The sequence below is a fragment of the Tetrao urogallus genome, assembly GCF_951394365.1.
Source record: "Tetrao urogallus genome assembly, chromosome: 4".
Classification (NCBI taxonomy): domain Eukaryota; kingdom Metazoa; phylum Chordata; class Aves; order Galliformes; family Phasianidae; genus Tetrao; species Tetrao urogallus.
Window position 1 is genome coordinate 9955422 of NC_136817.1, and position 11193 is coordinate 9966614.

General features: G+C 42.3%; 1 protein-coding gene across 3 annotated transcripts; it reads left to right on the plus strand.

Annotated features, from left to right (window-relative positions):
- Window positions 1-643: 643 nt before the first annotated feature.
- Window positions 644-6822, plus strand: SCOC (short coiled-coil protein; the record flags this gene model as incomplete). 3 transcript variants are annotated; one of them, XM_079534523.1, is made up of 4 exons in its annotated part: window positions 644-707; window positions 5916-5990; window positions 6082-6165; window positions 6680-6822. In XM_079534523.1, 4 exons carry the CDS (start codon window positions 644-646, stop codon window positions 6820-6822), a joined length of 366 nt encoding a protein of 121 aa, XP_079390649.1. The 3 variants fall into 3 exon arrangements, with proteins under 3 accessions (XP_079390649.1, XP_079390650.1, XP_079390651.1); XM_079534524.1 differs by having other exon boundaries at window positions 5919-5990; XM_079534525.1 differs by lacking the exons at window positions 644-707; window positions 6082-6165 and having other exon boundaries at window positions 5969-5990.
- Between the last annotated feature and the right edge of the window lie 4371 nt (window positions 6823-11193).

The window sequence follows — 11193 nt, forward strand, 5'->3', positions numbered from 1 at the left end:
AATGACGGTCTTTTTTTTTTTTTTAAGATGCAAAAACAAACTGCCCCAAAAGCTTGGGTTTCCTTTGATCTATTTTCACCTTCTCCCTCCTGCCTCCTCTCACAGAAACTCAACGCTCACTTACTTTCGCTCATGCACGTCGATCGGTTGGTTTTGGTGTGACTGCTCAAGTCAGTAAAATCCCAGAGTATTTAAAGATTATATGCTAAATTTGCTGCTACAAAACCCCTCTCAATGTTCCTGAAGTAACATTTCACGATCGCACAATGTGAAGACTTCTCTTCTACCAAAAGAAGAAAACAAAACGAGCAAACCACCTCGAGAAAAACCACAAGCACCACCACCACCACTCCCCTGACTCAGGTGAATGCACAGCTCTTTCCCAGAAGGGGTGCAATTACAGTGTTTGCTCAGCACATATCCCATGAAGCTGGTAGAACCTTCCAGCTTAACGACTTCCGGACAGCAGCTCAAGGTCCAGAAGAGATACGGCAGCGCGCGGCGTGTAGCTGCCCGCAGGATCAGGTAACACCTGTGCTCAAATCATTAAGGATTTAACAAGTGGAGCTGCGTGCACTGAAAATGGCTGACAACTGCCACGCTTAAATGCGCTTCCCTGACAACTTCAAAAGAAGGAAACAAAATGGATTTACCCGTAGATGAGGAGGACGGCACTTTCACCAACATTTCTTTGGCAGACGATCCAGGTACGGAACCGTGACTATCTATCAAGACAAAACAAACGCAGTGGGCTGAATATCGGGTGAGAACACAAATCTGTAGATGCTAATCATAAGCCACGATGTATTTTTAAGAAAACACCCCCAAGTAGAACTTTTTAGCTGTGTATTGAATAAGTCTTGTGAAAAAAAGTAGAGATTCTGGCAGTGAGGGGGCTACTGCAGTTCTGCCATAGCAGCATGTGGTAACATACATTCACCCCCTGAGAACAGAGAGCCTTGCACTGCTTGTGGAGAGACCTGCAGAAATATTAACTCAGACAAAATAAATACAGACAGTAGGAATCCGGAACAATCACCTCTGGCTTACTACACAGAGAGTCGTAAGAAGGGACGCAAATTAATTGGTAACTGAAATGAGCTGATCCACGTAAATCCCAACTACTAATTGTTTTAAAGGAAACTACACAAACAAGCCTCCTTCTGGCCTTCTGGTTTATAGAATAGAAATGATTTGGGATGGGAAGTAAGGACAGTAAGGGATAGTTCTGCTACCTCTGCATACTGGGAAAACTGAGTTAATACGAACTGATAATAATTTATTTAGAAAGGTGTGGCCAGAATAGCAACCAGATAACTTCAGGTTGGCTGTCACAGAGCTGTGCTGACTTACACAACTGAATTGCTGACTAACAAATGCTACAAGTCCTTTTATTTTATTTTAAAAAATAACACCCAACAGTGGACTGCTTTGTCTCAATTTTAGCTTAAAGAAAGTTATTGTACCTGCTGTCTTTACCACCGATACAAAAACAAAATTGAGCAGATCTTATTTTAGAGCAGTTTTATAGCAGTTTCTTGTTAGGACAGTGTAGCTGAGGTGGACATTTAAATGCAATTAGTTGGTGCAGAACATAATCAGCCCTACGACAACATCACTAAGCTAACTATTCATAATGAGACAAATATGTAGGTCCTGGTGCAAGCTGTGCTGTCAGGAGAACTCTCCATTGCTACAGGCCTGGCATTTCCCCTTAAGAAGGAGAACAGTAGGAAAAGGTATATCCTGTGACTCTGCAGATGCTACTAATACTGAAGTAGCTGCTGAGCAACCGTGCAGTAAGACTTAGCTGTACATCAGCACTTACATCTACATGACTCCTGACAGCATGAACGCACCCAAACTCAGAGGGAGCTCATTTTAATGCAAAGAGGACAGCAAGCAATGCTTCATCATGCTGGATCTGCTGCCAATCCCAGAGCTTTCCCCCCTGCTACCGAAGTGAAGAGCTGGGGAGAGTCACTCATAAGCTGAAAAAGCAATTCAGAGTAACTGAGAGTAAATGACATTTTCAAGCAAGCTTTTTACACAAGGGCAACATAGAAAGAACATACGTAGTAAGCTTCATGGTGAATATAATAGGCCCAGTCCATTAGTTCTGCCAGACAGTAACACCTGGAGGCCGGGGAACAAAGTGTCAGAAAACTCCTAACCTACAACAGGAAGGCACTATTACATGTTTGAGAGCAAACACTTTTCCTTTGCTCTCCCAGCTCAAGTTTAGACTAATTATCGTGAGCACAGAGCACTGAAGCTAACAACCAGAACAGATCTCACAGCCTTTAGGCTGGAGATGGGCATCGATTCCCCAAGAATGGGAAGATTAAAAAAATAATAATAATAAATTCACACAGTAAGATAGAAAAAGATTCCTTAGGGTGGCCAACAGCAAGCTCAAGCAAGGAATTAAGAAAAGAAAATGGACCAGCAATATGTAGATACTGATACAAATTATCAACTACTAGACTTCACCTGAGGATGATCTGACGTTTTAGAAGGAAGTATTCTGTAATTAAATCTTAAGTAAAATCATACAGATCCTCTGATTTTAATGAACTCCAGTATGTTTACAATTGCATAAGGTCTTCCCTCACCTCTCAAAGTGTACAGAGAGCAAAGAAACTAAAGACAAGCAGAACAACATGCTATGTATGTGCAAGGTGTAAGAAAACAACCTTCATATCAAAGTTCTCTTAGCACACCAAAAAAGCCACTGTGGCAAAGCAACAGGGGTTACTGAATGCAATTAACTGACTGCAAACCATGAATATTAAATACCTAACGCTCTTCCAAAACAGATGCATTTCTCTATTCATTAGTTAGACAGGTATTAAAAACATTATTCTCTCGTAAATCAAGATGAATACAAAATGGTAGCGAGACAGAAACTTCTTAATCAATTTTTAAATAGCAATAGCAAGAGCATTTGAAATGAAGGAAAGCATTAATTAATAACACTTGTTAAATGTAGAAAATAGTTTCACCCCTAGTGAAAGAAATACCTTTCCATTTAGAAACTCAGCACTTGATAAAATTCGCTCAAAAAGATAAATGAGTTACAAATAAAGAGGAAATTAAACCAAAAATAAAACAGGGAGGTGACATCAAATAACTGCAAAGGTTTTTGTATTTCTCTCTGCTCAAAAAAAAATCTTCTATTCATTGCAAAAAAAAAAAAAAAACAACGTATTATCTTAGGGTTTTTTTTTTTTTTTGCCTAGCCAAAAGAAATACAGTTTTCATCTCCAAATTACCAGCGGAGCTTTATGGAACCTTGCTAAAAAGTCCATCTACAACATTTTGTGACAACTGCCTTCCTTTTTTATTCTTCTAAGGGAAAAAGTAGCACAGTTCAAATAGCAAACGTCTCACAGATATGTTCAACACCAGCTTCTGGTAAAAAGGAGAATGCATTTCCATTCTTGTGATCAACAGCAAAGCCTCTGTCATCAGCCACTACACGCTGGCGCTGTTGGTGCCTGTAATGCTGCTGCCAGAAAGGAAAGCTTGTTGGTGTGTGCTGTGTGCCATGGGAAAACAGCACATACACAACTGATCCAGAAATGAAGTTTCTAAAAAACAGTGAGTGTTCGAACCTGAGTTCAGGGCAATGGAATTCTCTCCTGCAATTTAGTAACAGCACAGACCTATGCACTCAGGTTAGCGGTTAACTTATGCCTTATGGGAGAAGATGTCCCTGAGAGCAGCCCTGCGGAAAAGGACCTGGGGGTCCTGGTGGACAAGAAGCTGAACATGAGCCAACAGTGTGCACATGCAGCCCAGAAGGCCAACTGTGTTCTGGCTGCAATAAAAGAGGGGAAGCCAGCAGGAGAGGGAGGTGACTGTCCCCCTCTGCTCAGCTCTTGTGAGGCCCCATCAGCAGTACTGCGTGCAGGCCTGGGGACGCAGCACATAAAGGATGTGTAGCTCTTGGAGCAGGTCCAGAGGAGGGCAACTAAGATCATCAGAGGGCTGGAGCACCTCTCCTATGAAGAAAGATTGAGGGAACTGGGCTTGTTTAGCTTGGAGAAGGCTCCAGAGATACCTTACTGTGGCCTTCCAGTACTTGAAAGGAGCATATAAACAGGAGGGGAAATGGCTGTTTAAGAAGGTGGATACTGATAGGACAAGGGGGAACAGTCTTAAACTGAGACAGGGAAGGTTTGGGCTAGACATTAGGACGAAGTCTTTCACACAGAGGGTGGTGACGCACTGGAACAGGTTGCCCAAGGAGGTTGTGGATGCCCCATCCCTGGAGGCATTCAAGGCCAGGCTGGAGGTGGCTCTGGGCAGCCTGGTCTGCTGGTTGGAGATCCTGCACATGGCAGGTGGGTTGAAATTAGATAATCATAGCGGTCCTTTTCAACCCAGGCCATTCTATGATTTTATGTCCTAAGGGAGATTGTTGCTATTTTAAACAAAACAAAACAAAACAAAACAAAACAAAACAAAACAAAAAAAAAAAAAAAAAAAAAAAGCTCTTTCAGTGAAATTAATAATATTAATCAATTAACTAATAATGAACATATTCATTTTTCTAGTGATGTTGGTTAGTTTTAGTAAGTCTTAACTGGAACGCAGTACATATGCTAAGTCTAACTGATTGCATCTGTGAAGTAACTGTCACCATTCTAAATCGAATATAACACAGGTGACAGCCTTGGGAGCGCTCCCTGGCTTTGAAAAAAAACTGCCTCAGAGGACACAGAATGAATTAGTAAGAAAGAAAGGGATTAGCACTGGTTCTTGGTTACATTTCAGTCACTTCTGACTTCGGAAGCTCTGAGGCTGCTCAGCATTACAAGCTCTCTTTGTAGCTCTTCAGTCAGAAAATCCACTCACCTGAAGCAAAGGGATGGAGAGTGTAAGCGTAAAAACAGCTTAATAAACTGAGCAGCAGAAGATCACTAAGGGCAGCACCCCGGTGTTCCAGCAAGGAGGACCTTCTAAGTCCTTCTTTAAACCACAGAACGTGTGTTGGAATACTGCTGAATATCAAAAACCGACTGATTTGCATCATGTGCTGACAGTATTTCACTTGACGTACTTTCTCTGAGGTAGAAAGCTGTAAGCTGACCTACAACAGAACCAAAACAGAAAAGCTCTGTGAACACACGTTAAACCAAATCTGCCAGCCTCGTGCTAAGTACCCCAAAACCAGCCGCACAGCAGGGCTGAGCACCCGCACGGACCTGCGGGTAGCTGGCACTTACCGCACCCTTCTCAGAGAGAGGGGAAAGCGCAGGGAAGCAGATGCGGGCCGCTCCGTGCCGGGTCAGCTTTTAGAAGAACAAAGCGGCTGCCCGCAGGATCCCGGGCTCAGCCCCGTGTCACAGCGCCCGCGCTAGGAAGGCGGCACGGCTCGTTCCGAGCTCCCACCCGCGCTGCCCGACCGAGCCCGGCGCAGGCGCGGCGCTGGCGCAGGCGCGGCGGGAGGAAAGGAAGGAAGAGCGGAACGAACGGCGGGGCTGCGGCCGGGCCGGCGCTGCGCGGCCCGCGGGAGCGCCAGGTGGGGACGCGGCGGGACGGTCGGTGCGGGTGGCGGCGCGGAGAGGCGGCCGGCTGCTCCCCGGGGGGTGGGTCGGTGCGCTCCTCGCGTCGGGCCGCCGCCAACCCGGGCCCCGGCGCCTGCGGCAGCCGCTCCCGAGGTCCTGGATGCTCCGTAGGGCCGCGGAGGTGGGGCGAGGGCTGGCGGAGGGGAACGAGGCAGCCGGGTCCGGCCGTACCGCGGTTGTCGTGAAACGGAACGGGATGGGCGGTGAGAGCGGGCGGCTGCTGCCGCTCGGCCTCTGCGGGAGCCGCTTCCAGAAAGATCGGCTGCACGGCGCTGGGTGATGGAGCCGAGGGGAATGTACGGCCACAGCCTCAATTTTCTGTTCCCTTCTTACCTTAAGCAGACCGTCGGTCGGGCCGGCTGAGTTCTAAAGCTGAAAGAGCCCCTTCTACAATGATGAATGCTGACATGGACGGTATAAGTTCTTAATGTTCTTCTTCACTATTATCTTTTCTGCCTAGTATAATTCCCAGCTATTACATTAAAGCTCCTATGATTTATTGCAGCTGTTGAGGCTGAGAATCAGGTGGAATTAGAAGAGAAAACACGGCTTATTAATCAAGTTTTGGAACTGCAGCACACACTTGAAGGTTAGCAGTTCAGCACTCAGATTTTTCATAAGCACTATGTGAATTCAAAGGAGAACCTTACTGTTCTGGGCTGTCCTGGGCTGACAGTGCTGCTGGTTAGAAGCACATTGCTTACGCAGCTGGAAGGACACAGACAAGGCTTCAGAAACATTAGTGATGTCAACTTCTTCTTCCCCTCTTCTGTAATGCAGAATTTGCTCACAACAGGCTGAAGGGTGATACATTTAACTTCCCAGGATCCTCAGCTGACCTACATCTTGGTTTCCAAATAGTTTAGCTGCACTCAATTCAGAAAGAACACAGATAAACAGGCAAAATGGATTTGAAATACTTTCTGTACCACCTATTGTGGAACTCCCTCCCAGGTTTCATCTAAAGCAATACCTTAAAGCAGCATTTCCCACATTAAGCAAAACCCGCATGATTGATGTAGGCACACAGAATATATTCATTATTGGATGCATGTGTTTAATTTCTCTTTTTTTTTTTTTCTCTTACAATGTCACCTTCACAGATCTCTCAGCACGAGTAGATGCTGTTAAGGAAGAAAACTTGAAACTGAAATCAGAAAACCAAGTTCTTGGACAGTATATAGAAAATCTGATGTCAGCATCTAGTGTTTTCCAAACCACTGATACAAAAAGCAAAAGGAAGTAGGGGTTGGCTCACAAGCGATGTCATTGTATTGCTGCTGTCTTTTTTGTTTTCATTGGCATAGGCTACATAAGCTAAAGTTATCTTAGTTTGTGGCTTCACTGGATTCCTGAAGATTATAAACTTCAGTAATAAGCAGAATTAAGAACATTATCATGAACAGGAGATGCAAGTTTGTATATTAAGATTAAGCAATGTGCAATTACAGTGTAGAGACTTACTAGGCTTTCATATTTGTATTAAAAATGAGCATATCTTGTTAAGAATGGGATACAGTTTGTCAACTTAAACAAACACGTCTTGTTGGCTCTTAGAGGTCTTGGTGTTCTTGACTAGGAAAATGATAGTTACAAAATGGTGTTGAAAACTTACTTGGTAAAAATATTCAAAGGCTAATTGCATTACCTTTTTCACCTCAACTGTTGATAGATTACCGTGTAGTACCATTCACATCTCTGCAAAACAGCTTTAAACAGAAGCCTATAAACCAGTTAGGAATTTTTGTAAAGCAGTAACAGTCTGACATAATTTGTACAGTTTGCATGCAGGAAAACAACGTTTTTGGGAAAGGGTTAAGTGAAAGTAAAAAAGGATAAGTAACTTGCATCAGGGAAATATCAAATGGATGCAATATTAACGTGTATCATTTCTAAGATCTACACTTCAAACTATTTTAACTTTCTTTCCTTAAAGAAAGGTCAGGTTCTGCGTTGTAACATACTACTCAACCAAACTCACCCAAAACCTGAGTAATAAGCTTGACTAACAGAAAGCCAGCAGTGTTCTTCCTCTTGCTCATTGTGAACAGGATGGAGTAGCGAGAAGCTGAGAACAAGTCCTTCCTTGCCACCTTTTTACTTTCCTCCTGAAGTGCCAAACTCGTCCTTGCTTCAGGCCTTACAGCAGCTATTTACCTGCCACAGGGCCAGAGCTTGTGAAGTACCTCTAGAGACATAGCACAAAACCATCCAGGGCAGAAGAGGCTGTCGTCTGTCAGATCTGGGCTGCAATGAGCAATGCCTGATGTCAAGGTGTCCTGTTTTAGTTCACTGCATTGGCTTTGTTAGGAGCTCAGCCCAGAATCTGGGTGCCAGCACTTCCCCTAGAAAGGGTACATCTAGCATAATCGGTGTTAGAGAAGAGCAGAAGTTGAAATACAAACAGCACTGTTAATTTTAGCTTGGTACCATTAAGTCTGTTTCATCTTGCCATAGAGCAGGATGGACTTATTACGGATGTCACCTAAAACTGAGATCTGCCTCTTTAGTAATGAAGTCATTTTATTTTACCTTCTAACAAAAGGGAACTATTAGTATAAGCTTCTCTTTCCGTTTTGCTGTGATAGATTGTGTAAAGCAAAGCTGGAGGAAGTGAATGAGTGGATGTCATGGCAGGATAAATCCATCTCAGAACACAAGCTTCTTGGCAGCTAAGCACTGCTATTCCTCATCTGTAAGCTGTTACCGTGAGATCTCCCATTTCTCTCTATTTAAAATGACTGCAAAGCTCTCACTGGAACCTCAGCAGAGTTAAAATGACTAAAAACAAAGCACTAATATTTTGTGGTTTGAAGGTTGTTTACAAAGTCTGTGTCAAGAAATGAGATGACCAAAAGTTTCACCCACAAAGGCACACGTGGCTGATACTGTTTGTGTCACAGGGTCCTATAAGCAGCTGATGTTACTATTAAACATCTCTGGATTGCTTTGTCACATTGCTGTCTATCTGAAATTTTGAATACGTGCAGAAATTTCTAGCAGGTGGAGTAAATCACAGGGCTTGTCCAGGGTTTGAGCACTGAAGACACACACCTCACCTTGTACAAACTGCACTTCATTACAGCCATTCTAGCTTTCAGGCCATGTCACTACACGTCTCCATCCGCACTGCAGGCAACATCCACAAACACCAAGTAGTAACACAGCATGCACTTACTAGACTTGAGCAGTTGTGAGATCAAGGAATCTCAAAATCATGGTTGTGTATTGTAAGACTGGATAGTGATATTGGACCCATCAGCAGTCTGTATATAGTAGTCATTTAATCTATGTACCACTTTTCATCCCATTACTACGGCCTTCATTTAACTTATGAGCATTTTAAAGATGTTGTGTTTCTGACTTTACACTAAATAAAAACTTTTGATTTGTCTCAGTTTGGTTTAATATTTATAAAGCCTAAAACGGGTTGCTATTATCTTAACTGCTTCTACATAGCTAAGTGTCTGAAAGACTACATGTAATTATCAAGTGTTGAGATTAGAACTGGGTTAATTACTGTTTTCAGTGAGCTTAGAGACTGACTTGCATGGTATTTTCACCTGTGAATCTTTAAATGCTCTTCTTTGTAAGCTACAAGAAATAAGACAGGCTTGGCAGACTGCATCCTGTGTTCTCAATGCTAGATGCTGCCAATCTCCACATGGCTTCATTTTAAGAGTTGGATGATGTTACCTTCATCTACACACGTACCTAGCTCTACATTAGACAGACACCAGAACTCTTATTTTAAGGTAGGAAGCGACTGATGGAGGAAATTGTGAGAGAACACCCCTCCACCATCCCCTCTGGTCCTGCCTAGCCTCACCAAAACATTCACATACAAATCAGCTACACAGAGGAACTACAGGAGGAAATCACAATGTTAGAAGTATCAACAGAAGTGTTCCCTTCTTGCCTCATTTTTTTTCTCCTCATCTAGAGCCTCAAATCCTCTAAGCTCTCATTTTCCTCTCCTAATTCTTAGCATAGACTAGATCCAATAAACTGTTAAGCAGGAGGATGTCTTTATCTGCAGGTTCCAAGTAATGGTAGTCATTAAGTCAATATGAAAAGTGAGACTGGTCTTACTAAGTCAGTACCATTGCATACAGCACCTGAACTATGGCCTCTTAAGGCAGTCCAACCTGATAAATAAGGAGTTGTTTACTACAAAGTGAGGTGCAAGCAAAGATGCTGAGATGGCATAAATCAAGACCTTAGGGGAACCCTAAGAGAATTAAGATTAGCACCCACTATAAGCCGACTGATCCCTGAAGTAACTCTACCATTGCCTATAAAGGTGTGCTGATCTACCAAATAAATACATAATCAACTCAAAAGCCCACACGTAAACACTGTAACAACTCCAAAGGACTTTCACCAGACTCAGATGGGATTCAGACAGCGCTGAAATGCTTCCCAAAAGCTACAGTGACAGCAATCCACACTCACCCCATTGCCCGGGTTCCCTTTGTTGTTTGCAGGACACCTCATTGCTAACAGCTATCTGTTACTGCAAAGTCTCAGGGCAAAGGGGAAATCAGGAGTCATTACTTATTAGTTCATGGACCCTAGAAGGGATCAAATGGTTGCACTTAGCATTTCTCACTGTGGCCTCTCCCTGTATTTCTCCATACCAAACAGAACACAGTACTCTTTGACTTCAATACAAATACCTGTGCAGGCTGGCTTCTTCGGTAACAGTTTTTAGCTATCTCTTCCAACTTCCTATTAAGTAATAGCAGAGCAAGGAAAACAACACAATCTTCATAGACTTAGAAGTGTTTATAAGTAAAATAACACATTTCCTTGGCAAAGAGTTCTTCATCAATTAACAAACTTGTAAATGGTTTTAGCCTATCAACTTGCTTTTGCTAGCAGTTAACAACTCACTCATGTTCAAGGCAGCTGCCAAGCAGCAGCAGGATTCCAAAAGCTGCAGTTTTGTTCGTTTGTTTTAATATACAGTTGAACTTTAGTAGTTTCTCTTATGATATGCAGTTTATTTAAACTATATTGAAAGAAAGCTCAAGAACTCACATTTGTAAAAAAAAAAAAAAAAATCCATCAAAAATTCTTATCTATATTAATCAATTTCATGTTAAACAAGAATTATTAAATATTTTTAATACACAATATACACTCAGCAAATATTCTATAAACAAAATCTATGTCGATCGGGCTCAGAACATGAGAGCTATAAAAGTATGAAAAAAATCTATATATCACTTCTGTAGTTTTAATATCTGCATTCAAAAGCAAAATAAGACACATCAATTAACCACTTCTTTGAGTACTCCATTTTAAACTATCTCTTAAAAATACTATAACCCATGTTTGAAATGAACAGGTGACCACTCTGTAACCAACTAAAAGAAATAATTTACAAGAAAAATCGTTGCTAGCACTGAATGATCATACAAAAACAGTTATTGCATTTAGCTCTGCACAGAAAAAAATACCTTTTCACTGAACAACATGAACTGTAGATCCTTCACCTGTACTGCAACACTCTCAGCTCAGATGTGTAAACAGCTGATTCTGTGCTAGAGCTGCAAAAATAATTATTCATGTTCTTTAAAATATTTAGAGTAACATTTTTCATCCCTGACTA